This window comes from Esox lucius, chromosome 15 (genome assembly GCF_011004845.1).
Source record: "Esox lucius isolate fEsoLuc1 chromosome 15, fEsoLuc1.pri, whole genome shotgun sequence".
NCBI classification, from domain to species: Eukaryota; Metazoa; Chordata; class Actinopteri; order Esociformes; family Esocidae; genus Esox; species Esox lucius.
Genome location: NC_047583.1, coordinates 2,927,445 through 2,941,633, shown reverse-complemented (window position 1 = coordinate 2,941,633; position 14,189 = coordinate 2,927,445). Strand labels below are relative to the sequence as shown.

The following is a 14,189-nucleotide window of genomic DNA, read 5'->3' as shown; positions in this document are numbered from 1 at the left end:
AGAACCCCAGGAGGCCCGGGGAGAGGAACCTACAGACTTAGAACAGTGAGCAATATGGCACTGATTCTCAAACGTTCCCATTCGGGGGACCAAAGCCCTCAGAGAAGCTTTTTAGGAGCACCGCCTGCAGAGGCGCAATATTTGCATTGACGACAATTACCATCATGGTGAGTCAAACTGAAGATCAAATATTACGGTGTTACGCGGTTTCACTAATAACAAAGTGTAGAGCATCTGTGGTAGTCATGCAGAGACCACAAGTTAGAGAACAGTGATATAGAATGGATTGTATCTCTCCATATTGACAACATCATCTCTAAAAGACTTGTATTTATTACAGACAGTTAAAACCGCTTGTCTGTTCACAGGCCTATAATTGCTGTGAGCATTGTACAGGTCTCAGGGCCAAAGCAAGACAAAGGAAGAAAATAAGATACCCTTGGTCATCAAGCTTTAAGATTATAAAAGTAACCAGAGCTGAATTAATATATCTGAGAAAAGCAGTCTTCAGGGGCAGTGTGAGTAAAAACTAATTCAACTAATTTAATCTATTTCAGGGTTGGTGGGGTGGGGTCTACAGAACACGCAAAAAAAGAAATAAATCTATTAAGAGCTGCCGTGGTAACCAACAGATTCCAAAAGAGATGGAAAAAAACAAAACAAAAATGGGGTAAGCGCCAAGAATGTCAGTAAAGGAAGAATTAATCCCCAAAGCTGTAAAAAAAATAATAAAAAAAAGTTCCTAGGCCTCACGTATCATGAGCCCCCAAGTCGCCTGCTTTCTCCCCGGAAGTGGGGAAGCAACCAAACCCCCTGGTCTGGTCTGAGGTACACTTCTCCTGCCTCACTCAGGCAAACGCACAGTAATGGAACATAGCTGGTTAAATACAGAAGGAGTGAGTGGGAGAGAGAGAGACCTGAAACAGGGCATCTCGTCGAGCGAGAGAGATAGAAAGACAGTCTGAAAGCTCTGCCGATAGGGAAATCACACTCTTTTGAAGTGACATTTCCCCGGGGACACACTGGTCAGAATTCTAGTATCTACATGCTCCCATTGGTCAGATTGCTTTGGACCCTCCCATGGGCAGGTGGCCTTGTGCGCCAGTGTTTAACCAGCAGGTCGCACATGGTTCCCTGAAACGAAGGGCCATGTTTGACCATGCCCCCCACCACAGGTGGAACCCACACGTCGCTGTGCCAGGTGAAGAACAGAACCAGCCCTTGGCCAGGCAAGCCGCAGTCATGAGACTCTTAGTGGCTGCTGGTAGCGTGTCTTCAACACCAGCCTTTAGCTTTGTTTGCAAAGAGGTTGCATGGGGACAGGAGGTTGGGGGGGGGGGGGCAAACTGAAGATCTCACCTTTTTCCTGTCCCTCATGGAGCTCTTCCCTCGCACCATGATTTTACATCCAGTTTCTGCCTCCAGCTGCTTGGCTGTCAGTCCACGAGGCCCCAGGATTCTGCCCACGAAGTTATACTGTGGAGAGACAGACAAAGAAATATTATTTAATGTTTGTAGCGCTAACATATATTACAGCCGTACCAATCACCACAGTCACGGTAACTTCAGTCAGTAGTGTTAAACTGGGTTTTTATTTTATTTTTTAAATCGCTCAGCTTCGTTCAAAGACCTTTCCTATCATTACCCAGGGTCCATTGGGAAAGGCACATGGCGCATGGCAGCTGTTCTCTGCTGCAAAGACCGTAGATTCCCAGAGATCAGATGAACATTGTGACCTCGGGAGGCCCCCCCCCTTTCCATGGGCCTGATATGGAGACAGAATGAAGCCAAGACCGCAGGTACGAGATCCACTGCTGAGCCCACATTACGGTATGACGCTGACAACCAGACGCGCCAAAAAGCAAGCAGAGGAAAATGAATTCATCCTTGAGGGGAAAATAGAAATGAAACAACTCTGAAATATTACGGGGGAGATGGGGTGAGGGGGAGAGGTAAGGGGCTCTGCTTGACAATTTCCTTATCGAAGCCTTTTCACTTGTGAGTGGCTTTGGGGCTTTGTACCAAAGGGAACGTATTTACCAACGTAATCCTCTCCACTCGAAACTGGCTTCCATGAGGATAAAGGAGGCATTTGTTGAAATAATCCACAACAATTTTTCTCCAAAATAAAAACAGAAGAATCTGGAGAGGGGGAACGGGAGGCCGTTGAACAGTAAACACACCAGGCATGTTCACCGCAAGCACACCGACGAGACTAGAACTGTGACGTGGAAGATATCCGTGACTCTATTCAGATGGGCATTTATGAGCTTATACAAAATGCCTAGACCTTAAGAGCTCAATGCATCTCATTCATATGGAGAAACGCTTGTTAGCTTAATGGCTGGCACATAAAATTGCATTAGGTATGAAATCCGTGCTTACCCAATCCTCAACACAAAATAAATGGGTCCACAAGGCCAGCATTTTGAGCACACGCTTGACATCTACAAAATATTAAACGAGCCTCTAGCAAAACCAAAACAATAAAACTCAATACAGTTAGTAAAACAGTACATAGCTGGTGTAGGGCACAGCATCACGACCCAAAACTACCCTTTCTTATCCTGAATAAATTATGAGCAAAATTTGCATTATCTCGATATCAGTTTAGAGACCATCCAAGAACCCAGTTCCTCCTCCTGTAACTACAGAGACCTGTGAAGAACCGGAGAGGCTGGGCCACGGTCTGTTTGGTGACCCGTGGTTCAGACGGGCATGGGGGAGGCGTGTCGGCACCCTCCGCCACCGCGGTCGCCCAGCGATGCGCTCTGGTCGTTCTCCCACCTAAGTCACTGCCCGCCTCGGGCGGAAGAGGAGCCAACTGTCGGCCTGCATCACATCGGACGCAGGAGACGGGACGCGAGGACACGGCTCCTAGGCACAGTTCCTACCCGCGTTTCGGCCACCAGCCAACTTCATGACATCACGGCACCCACCGGGAGGGCGCCCAGAGGGGACCGAGGCAAGGTCGCCAGCGAGAGAATGACCTTTGCAGCTAGCGAACGCACCCAGGCGCACTCAGTGCTGGGAGATAAGAAAATAGCCCAACAAATGCCTTTCTGAGAGTGTGCAAACATCGACACTTCTTGACAACATCAGTGAATGGATATTTCGATGGGCATGGCGACTTAACTAACCCGAGCATGTGACGCCAACAACGCTCCGGAGGTGCCACAAACAATCTTTTGAATAAACCCGCTGTTTGCTGATGTCAATCTACGTATAGATGTGGAGAAGCCCTACGGACGGCTACCGACCAGCATCTGAGGAGCTCCTGTGAACCTTGACAAGGAGAGAAACTCAACACTCTCTACCCAACAGCTCTCAAGCAGAAAGCAAAGAGGAGTTCTCTCTTCCCAGGAACGGGTTGACGCTGATCGCAGATGACAGAGAGCAGGGGCTTGGAGGAAAGTGGGGAAATTGCTCACTTTGAATACTGGAACAAGACAGTAATTATAGCCATAAGGGGTAAGGCGGGCACCACTTCACATTGGCTGGCGGGCCAGCAGGCGCGACTTCTCATTGGCTGGCGGGCGTGCACTATCGGACAGAAGTTTTCCCATTGGCTTTAAATACCCCGCCTTTGACCTGGAAGACATGGCCGATGATGGGTCAAGGACTCAGATTTGTTGTGGACAGGGGAGGGTGGGGGGAGAACCGGGTGGGGGTACTTTCTCACTCGTCATGGAAACGGGGTTGCAGAGCAGGCACCTGGGTCCAGTTGTCATGGCGCTCGCTCTACTCCAAGAGAATTCCACACGGCCTGTCAAAGGTCAGCCAGTGCAGGGCCACATGAAACCCCCATGACAGAAATACCAGCCTCCCAACACCACAGTGGAGGAGGACAAGGTCAGAAGTTTTTACCTCCCAACAGGACACCGGAGTAAATACAACTTAAAACTTTGCAATTCAAAAATGACTAAATGCTCAGTTTTTTTTTTTTTAGGGACCAGATAAAATATTCATCCTGCAGGAAATGTTTGTCTTTTCTCCCTATAGCGGTGGACAAGCTACAGAAGTTAACACCACAAAGCAAAACCAGCGGCACGTATAAAACTATTGAATGACGTGTGTGTTTAAGCTATCAGAAGGAAGGTGGTTTAGGCTTCCTGAAACCTGCCAGGAATCTCTGACAAATAAAGACAAATACAGCCCCAAAGGCACATCCCCTCCCAACACAGCTTCCCAGGACGATTGTCCATTCCAGGCCTTTCTTTAGAAAATAAAGCACTTCCAAAAATCCCAAGCGGTCCCAGGACCGTCCTAAACCAAAATCACCCGTGGGTAACTAGGAGTACCAGGGATGGACATCTGCGCCCCTGAAGACAATTAGGTTTTCAGTATGCAGTCTAAAGAAACAACCTGCAGTACTATGCAAACACCCGTGTAGTTTGGCAGAACCACTCACTCAACTCTGGAGATAAATCGCTCATCGTTTTTTCCTTGCAACAATCACACCTAGCGGACAGGTTAAAACCACACTCCATCTGGTCACAACGCAGTGAGCGCGATCAGCACCAAAACAGCAGCCTGGATAACCAGCCCATTGGCATCCATCAATTGAGCCCAACGCCGAGGAGAAAATGGATGAATATTTTCAGCATTGACTGAAGAAATTACACATTCAGGATATTAACTACCCCCCCCAACACCCAACCACCCACCCAATCCGCCACATCCGCTCTGACCCAAACTCATCCGCGTCAATTATTTTTTTTTTTAATCTGTTGAATGAAACGCATGCATAAACAATATATTTATTTTGCCAACTCGACAAGAACCCTCCCCAGGCCCCGTCTCTCTCTCGACAGAGGACCGTTCTCTGAGCATCCAATTCCCTTTCCTCATTTAAGGCATTAGGAGATTAGAGTCACTGGGACCGTTTTTCTCCCCAACTTTTATCTGCGCTTCCTCTGCGAATCGACACAGCCCGTACACCCCGCCCGGCCCCCACTTCAGAGGGCCTCCCAGGACGGAGGCTTAAAGGGACATTAAAGGGGGCTTTGTTTACCCCGCGTTATCAGCCTCCGGCAGGAGGGGGGAGGGGGGGGGGGGGGGGGGGGGGCGACCAAGGGCACGGAGAGAAACTCCTCGCAGACACCCCCGCTCTACGCTCTGAAGTTGACTGGGTCCCCTGGGCTGCCGGGCTGAAAGACAGCGGCGCTCGAGCCTCCACCAGCAACACCGGGAGGAAATGCACAGCGGATATTTGCCCCCACCAAAGTAGCGGATACAGAGAGCGGAAATTAGACAACACCGAAGGGTCTCTCGGAGTGCAGTCGGGGGGCTTAGCCGGGACCAGCTCAATGAATATCAATCGAGGGCTGGTCGCTAGCCGATTGTAAAGCAGCAACCCTGCTCAAACTACAGCAGTAAAAACACAGGAGGTATTGTCCACCTCTGACACCTCGTGGAGAGGGGACCCCCCCCATGCCCAGTACTGACACCCCGGGGGTTTACACAGCCTCGGCTGACAATGCACGCAGGTATGCACGCAGGTATGCACGCACACGTCGGAACGCGGCTCGCTGTGACCCTTCGAGGCACAACCAGGAGGCGATGCGGCCCAATGCGACAGGCGCCAAACCCTCTGGCTCGCCAGCCTCTGAGCAACATCTCTGGCGCTGCTGGGAGACCAAACGGATCAGACATCGTGCATCAGACATCGTGCGGGTGAACACTGGTCGCTGTGTTCATCGGGGCGCGGCCCCCGCGGGTCACTGGGGCTCCCCGTCTGCAGCTCAGACCTCCCTGTCAGAATCCCACCCAGACCACCCTTCTTTGCATTTCTGCCCCCCCCACCCCACTCCCACTTCACTCTTCATTCTAGCCACGCTGTATTCCTCATAGAATAAATCAATGCCCTCCTCTTCCAACATGCCGTCTCCAGGGTGACAGTTTGGGTTTTATCATTAATTCATCGGCGACTGAAATGTTAATACTTGCCAGCGGTATCATTCAATTAATCCGTTTTGTTCACCTTGGCTATCCACCATAACACCCCCCCCCCAGCCGAGGGGGGGTTCGAGGAGGGGGAGGAAAGTGTGATTTCAGTACGGCGCTGCACCCTGCCAGCTACTAATTAACCTCTGTCAAGGTGTACAGTAGTTGGGCCCCACCAGGTCAGTTCTGGTTCTCTAACCCAGGTCCCGAGTGCCTGTCACACAATGAGGATGGCAGATGACGACCACCAAAAAATCTAAGCATCCAGTGACTTTTTTGGCCAAAGGATAAGAAAGCAGGTACACCTCCTACAACACATACCCTGGTCATGATCCACAGGTCAGAAAGCTAAAAAAACAAGGCTGGGTCATCTGAACCCGTCCAATAAAAGCTTTTGCTGTGCTACTTATTAACATAACCCTGGGCTGGAGACAGGACCGAGGTGGGGGTCAGTAGTACGGTCAGTTAAAAGGAGTTAGGGCGGAGGAAGGAATCATGGTGAAAGGATTAAAGGGCGGAGGAAGGAATCATGGTGAAAGGATTAAGGGCGGAGGAAGGAATCATGGTAAAAGGATTAAGGGCGGAGGAAGGAATCATGGTGAAAGGATTAAGGGCGGAGGAAGGAATCATGGTGAAAGGAGTTAGGGCGGAGGAAGGAATCATGGTGAAAGGATTAAGGCGGAGGAAGGAATCATGGTGAAAAGATGGGAATGAAAATGTTAGGGTGGAGGTGAAGGAAATGGGAGCGCTATGGGAAAAAAAGTGGATGAGGAAGTAGGGAGGGACAAGACACTCACCGCGACATTTCAGCTTCAAAGCTCGAGAGAGACTTTAAAGCTTCCCTTTGAGCACATCCCAGCATTTACTACCTAATCCAGAGGACTTTGATCATGTTGTTCAGGTGGAGTTTAATTACGGTCGCAGGGAGGAAAACGGGTGACGGTGTTGGAGGAAAAGATGTAGGACTGGCACAGCACAAAGGGCAAAGGTCATGGTCACTAATAGGCAAAAAGGAATGGGGGAATGAAATTTAACCCTCTCTGTTTATCTGAGAGTCAAGTTAATAAGCATGAATCAATAGCCCAAAACCCTCTGACAAGGCTGAGTGGAGACTAGAGATTGTGTGTGGTGTGTGTGTGTGTGTGGTGTGTGTGTGTGGTGTGTACACACTCCAAAGAGCAGCGTGTACAGTAGACATCATGGCTGACAGCCCCAATCACATTTTAAAGAAGAGTGTCAGAAATTCAAATACGATTTGTCAGTTTCTTTAGTTGGGGAAATACTAAATGCAGACTGCAATCGCAGGGCTAAACAGGGACAGAACAAATCAAAAGAAATGGGAAGTCCCTGAAGTGATTTCTGACTCCCTAATTTCTGACTGTTTTCAAATGACCACAACGGGATTCACTACAATATTTGATTATGCAGAGACATGCCAGTGGTCCCAGTACAGAGCCTAAACGGTTAAAGTCAGGCTGCTTTTCAATGCAAGTTGTCTTTGCAAGCGCTGTGTGTGTGTGTGTGTGTGTGTGTGTGTGTGTGTGTGTGTGTGTGTGTGTGTGTGTGTGTGTGTGTGTGTGTTGAATGGAGGTGAATAAGCATGTGCACGCTGATCTCCTCCCGTCAGAGGCAGTCATGGTGGTGGTTGAGATGAGGAGTGACTCCTGCGTCATGTTTAATCCCCGTCTAGGTCGCCCCAGCCTGCCTCCCCTTCATGGCTCCGTTACCGCCGTTTGATCCCTCATGAAGAACCGGCTGCTTTTATGTCTTATTCTCCCTTTGCACAGACGGACAGACTCTGGCTCTCTCCCCCTGCCAGGCCTTTATATTCCCCCTATCCAGTCCACAGTCCATTATGTTCTGGAGTATCATAAGGGAAAATACATTAACATACCCATGGCAAATACCCAAATTCACCTTCACGTTCAACATTTGCATAATTCAGCAGGCGTTATAACGGTGTGCATCTTCAGACATTTTCTGATTGGTCCATTATAGGGATTCAAACCAACAACCTTAGCGTGTCAGGCGTCACGGCCTAACGACTCCGCCACCTATGACAGATGAAACAAATCCTTTTCGTTGGGCCTCTTAAATTTCCCATCATGCAGTGAGACTGACCACAGGCTTTTATACGCGGCACAGAAATCCTCCATCTCCCTTCGCCGTGGGAAACATAATGACAGGTTCAGTCCCATCTCATATCCACTCCCATTAGTATGGTGCGGGGGCCACCTATAATTACTTCCGGGGGTTTGGAAATGAATCTCTTCCAATCCAGTGAATAATGTTATATACACTACACCCCCCCCCCCCCCCCCCTCAACCTGGATTAGCCGTTGGAACGCCAGGGTGGTTTCGGGGGAAAAGTCTCACCCAGCACAACGTGGGTTCAGTACCTAATCGTGCTACACTCCATCTTCATCTGATCTCCCTCTTGGATCAACGAAGCACAACAAACATTTTCAAAGGTTAGTCAGAACAGTGTTCCTGATCTGCATTCTACCTGAAGACTCACGGAGTCGGTCTAGAGACGACCAGGATATAGTTTGACCCACCAGTCTGACCAGTTGAATGTCTTCATGAAGCGGCCTTAAAAAAAAGTCATATAGAGGGACTTGCTTTTACAGAGGAATAGTGTAACAGTACAATCACATCAACTAGTTCTTGCTGGGCGGCGGAAGACCTGCTGGTTCTAGCAAAGAGAAGACCTGCTGGTTCTAGCAAAGAGAAGACCTGCTGGTTCTAGCAAAGAGAAGACCTGCTGGTTCTAGCAAAGAGAAGACCTGCTGGTCCTCACTCTGACTCTCATCCACTCGTATTCTGAATTGAAGTCGTAAATCAGAGAAACAGCTAAATCGTTTAATTGTAAATCTCTCCCCCTCTCATTGCCTCTCTAACTCCTTCAGTGTTCCCGGCTCTGAGGCGCGCATACATGCGCACGCACACACGCACGCAAACACATGCATGCAAACACACTTTGCATTATTTTTACTGTGTCGCACTCAGAGCCTCAGCCTGCAGCCGTAGTTGATTTATGCTGAACGAGAGCGGTTTTCTATTGAGGCAGATTAATTGCGACACGTTTTTTTTTTTTTTGCCAGTTCAGACAATATTTCAGGAAGCGTTCACATTCAGGGGCAGCGGTCTTAACGTGTTAAATCTCCCCCAATGGAGCGTGAATCATATCATTGTGAAGAATACAACATCTACACAAACAATTGACTAAAGCAAAAGTGACATACAGAAATAATGGGAGAAAATGGGGAGGTGTCTTCCGCATCTTTAACTGTGTTATAAAGCTCCAGGACGACTGCTGATAAATTTAGAAATTTCTTTGGGGGGAGGGCATTGGAAAGTCATTTGAAGTCATTTTGCTTTAAAAGATCCGGTAAAAACCTGCAAATTACCTTTTGGAAAGACCCATCATGCGAAGCACCAAATGTTTCTCTATCTATTAAAGAGGAGGACTCAGCCTTTTCTTGTCAAGTCAGATGATTTCACCTAAAACTTTTACACATCTGAGGGGAGCTCTTGGGCCAATTTAAAATCTTACTCGTACGCTGTGTATTGTTTTCAAAAAGTATTGATAGTAAAATGTAACACGATAAGTTGCTGTTCAATATTCAAACAAATTGTGTTCCTTGACTAAGTCAAAATACCACAAACGATTTCCAGCTGCTCCTGAGACAACAGCACTACAACAGTATCTGGGGGTAGTTTATTTTTTTAAAACACCACAATCCAAGACAAGGTATCAATAACAATGTAAAATGAGCTGAAAGAAATTGCTTTTCTACAGATTTGATTCTGAATAACTACATAAAGATCAGTGCTAAAACCCATTTGTGGTATTGTACCTTCTCAACTGTTTTGAAAAAGAAAGAATAAACTACTTCTCTTCCAAAAAAAACATTTTCAGCCAAGTCAAGCAAACTGAGCTGTAAACCTACTTCTGGAACCTTCGTCCTAAAGCTTACAACACAGAACAAAACACAAACGACACCAAACAGGAGAGGCCAATCCTGTTCTACAGACCAGTTGCTCCACAGTCTACGTCCAACTGGGTGTCCCGTTTCATAGCCTCAGCAGACCGGGCGGGGGCCCTGGCAGGTGGAGACTCACCACCCCCCCCCCCCCCCGCCCGCACGTTTGGTACATAAACAAAGGAAGTGGCTGCATTTGAAGGTCAAAGAAATGAACGGCATTTTGACTGCTCTAAATCGAAGGTGTGAAATCATCAAACGGTCGTCGCTCCCCATCCTGTCAAGACCTGCATCGGCGCCATGCTTCAGAAAACTCTGTGCTGACATCAGCAGGGGTGTATCTTCAGCTCAGTGTCCAAACCCCCCCCCCCCCCCACCCCACGCACACACACCACAGCACACGCATCAGATGCTAAGGGGATTAAAACACGGCCACCTCGGCCGGATAAGTTATTTTAAAGAAATTGACAGCAAGGGACCAAGACAATCTAATTACTTGGTACTGGAGCGAGAGAGTGTTCAAAGAAGGTATCTGCCGGAGAGAGACAGATGAAGTGTGAGCATGAGGGAAGAAAGACAGGAAGAGAGAAGGAAAGTGAGAAAGATAAAGGAAGGGATGGCCGAGGACAGAAATGGACAGGTGTAGGAAGGTGTGAACATGTTCAGGAAAAGGCGGCAGGGTACAGCCTACGAAGACACTGTCAGAGACAGTTGTGTCCCATGCCAAGAACTCAATATGTGGACTCCGAAAAAACCCTCGTCTTGGGAGTTTTGGAGCACTCTACACACACTTTTCTGAACGCTGACTGATTAAAATAATAAAATAAATATAATGATACATACAATACCGTTCAGAAGTTTGGGGTCACCTAGAAATGTCCTACCCCGATTTGTTGCCCCCAATTTTTTTTAATAACAATTATCAAATTGATCAGAAATGCAGTGTAGACATTGTTAATATTGGAAATGACTAGTGTAGCTGGAAACAGCTGATTCTCAATGGGAAATCTCCATAGGTGTACAAAGGCCCATTATAAGCAACCATCAGTTCTGTGTTCCAATGGCATAATGTATTTATAAAGCCCTTTTTACAACAGCAGTTGTCACAAAGTGCTTTTACAAAACACCTGGCCTTAAACCCCAAGAAGCAAACCGGAGCGTTGAAGTTCAGTGGCTAGGAAAAACTCCTTAAGGAGTCCAAGTTCATCATTTAATAAGGCTAATTGGATCATGAAAAACCCTTTTGCGATTACATTAGCACAGCTGAAAACTATTAAAGATGCAACAAAACTGGCCTTTAGACTAGTTGAGTATTTGGCACATCAGCTACTGTGGGTTCAATTGCAGGCTCAAAACAACCAGAAACAAGGGACATTCTTCTGTCTATTCTTGTTCGGAGAAATCAACTCTACGCCACGCGGGAAATTGCCAAGAAACCGAAAATCTCGTACAACGGTGTGAACTACTTCCTTCACAGAACAGTGCAACCTGCCTCTAACCAGAATTGAAAGAGGAATGGGACGAGCAAAACTGAGCAAGGACAAATACATACAATACAAGGGCCTAGTCTGAAAAACAGACAAAATGAAAAGATGCTGGAGGATTGCTCAACACCATCTGTCAAGCATGGTGGAGGCAATGTGATGGTCTGGCGGTGCTTTGGTCTGAGTGGTGTTAAAGCGGGAGATTTGTACAGGGTAAAAGGGATCTTCACGAGGGAAGGCTATCACTCCATTTGGCCACAACATACCATTCCCTGTGGACGGCACTTGATTGAAGCAAATTTCCTCCTACAACAGGACAACGACCCTAAGTACAGCACCAAAACTATGTAAAATCTATTTAGGGAAGAAGCAGACAGCAGTGCCAGCACAGACACCAGATCTAAACCCCATTGAGCAGTTGTGAGAGCTGCTTAACTGTATGGTACGCAAGAGCCTATCAAACCAATCCAACTTGTGGGAGGTGCTTCAGGATGCACAAGGTGAAATCTCTTCACATTACATCAGCAAACTGACAACTAGAACGCCAAAGGTTTGCAAAGCTGTAATTGCTGCAAATGGAAGATTCTTTGACGAAAGCAGAAAGTTTGAAGGACACAATTATCCATTACTTTAGACCATTGCGCTAGGATAAAATATGTACTCATGTGATGGTGAGCTACTCAGGCCTGGATGTCACATTACAGGAAATTACCCAACATCCACCACAATCCCTTTCTTAATGCTAAGCGTACAGTTATGCTAACACACACACACACACACACACACACACACACACACACACACACACACAGTATTATTCTACAAAACATTGGCTAAACAAAAAAGCCGTACCCGTGACACACCACAGCTGGCTAAACCCCTGAAGCTTAAGGTTACTTGAATATGCATGTGTTAATTTGACTTCAGATAGTGACTCAGGCCACATGCGCCATTGGTTTACACAACACCCCAGACTAGAGCTAAACACTGGCTAACACAAAAACCCTGGACTAGAGCTAAACACTGGCTAACACAAAAACCCCGGACTAGAGCTAAACACTGGCTAACAACACCCTGGACTAGAGCTAACGTGCTAAATGGTACATGACTGGCAGCAGCATCTACCGCCAGCTGTTCGTTCCACACAAGCAGAATTAAATAGCCATTGGTGACACGGTTATTGTCGCAGACCTAACGTACACTCAACACAACCCAACCAAGTCCCTACTTATCTAATAACAGCAGGATTTTATAACGAGCAACAGCCCAGATGAATCTCATGAGTGCCTTGCCAACCCTGCTTTCAGTCCGTTCCTCCAGAAATGGCCCCGGATCAGTCACAGTCAACATTTCTATTAAGTTAGCACCTTAATGGCCTGACTCAGGCAGTTGCATGAGAAAGCGAGAGACATCGAGAGACAAACAGAGAGACAGCAGAAGCATTACAGGGAAGGTCCACAGACCTCGCAGTGATTCATCCTATCCACAAGGGGGAAACCCAAATTAATTTAGCCTGGGTGCAGCACGAACATCGCCTCACACCGTTAAAGCTTACTCGGAAAACCCAGTCAGCTGAGAACGTCTGTCTGTCTCTCTAAGTGTTCTAAGCATGTTCCACCTTTCCAGAACAGTCTCTGGCATTCACAACGCCAGGGTTGTGGGTCCGATTCACCAGTCAACCAGCGTTGGGACTGAGGGCAAGCACTTCGGTAACACACTCTGGAAAGATGAGCGGCTGCTCGACTACTCTTGCATAAAGAAAGAAAAAAAATGTAAATTAAATATGGATCATGGCAAGACATTAGAATGTCCCCGTGCCAGCTTTTCCTAGAAGCCAGTCTGACCTTCCAGGATGGGGGAGGGCTTAAAAAAAGTTATTCAGGGCACCAGACATCGGGCTGGGTAGGGAGCTGTGTGGGGGTCTGTGGGGAGAGTACTGGGCCAGACCGCTGTGGGAAGAGTGGGTCCCTGGCGCCCTTTATCAGCTCTGTCAGGGGGAAAATGCATTTCACGCCTGGCTGAGGCCCTCCACCCACCCCCACCTACCCACCCCAGGCCCCTCCAGTCACTCAGATTAAGAAGAGAAATGTTGCTCCAAGAGAGGTGACATGGTCATCCTTCTGTACCGCCCTGATCAGGATTAGAGCAGAGACATGGACTTCCCTTTTCCAGCACCCCAACGAACAGCCCCCCCACACCCCCCAAGCCAACACACAGTCCCATCAGTTCCTCTGACAGTTTGAGTGGCAGAACCAGCCTGGGATCCCACCAGGGACTTTGTGTTTGAACTGGACTCTGCCAAGGGCCATTCACAGAGGCAAGCGGTGAGTGGCCTATTTTCTACTTCCTGTGTATTTTGGGAAAGGTAGTCTTGAACACCCACCTGCCCCCGCCCTCCTCAACATCCCTCCTCCCCAAAGGCTGCTCTGAAAGTCTGAATTGCTAAATCATTAGCTCGGAGAGACTCATTTTCCTTGTGGAGGCAAAACAAGTAGAATTTCCCCTTTTAATATTTCACACAACATCAAATAGAATTGGCTCCGGATAGGGAAAATATGTAGCCCTTAATGCTATTCTCTGGGGGACGGGGGGTGGTGGGGGGGGGGGCTATAATAAAAATAAATTGTAACAGTATAGTATCACAAATGTTTCCCTAATAACGATGTATCGATACACTGACACCAAGACCCTATTTTGTATTCTGGGATTCCCCTGTTCTGTACAGTTTTTGGTGTTTTACTTATTGGGACATGAAAACACCCAGAAATCAAGA

At 47.7% G+C, this 14,189-nt stretch overlaps 1 protein-coding gene across 3 annotated transcripts in view; it reads right to left on the bottom strand.

The window, feature by feature from the left end:
* The window catches only part of qkia (QKI, KH domain containing, RNA binding a), a 73,263-nt gene that overhangs the window by 35,709 nt on the left and 23,365 nt on the right, over positions 1-14,189 (bottom strand). For all 3 annotated transcript variants that reach the window (XM_010879574.5, XM_010879573.5, XM_010879575.5), the window contains exon 3: positions 1,360-1,476. In XM_010879574.5, coding sequence (XP_010877876.1) covers positions 1,360-1,476 — 117 coding nt within the window. The remainder of the gene's footprint in view (positions 1-1,359; positions 1,477-14,189) is intronic.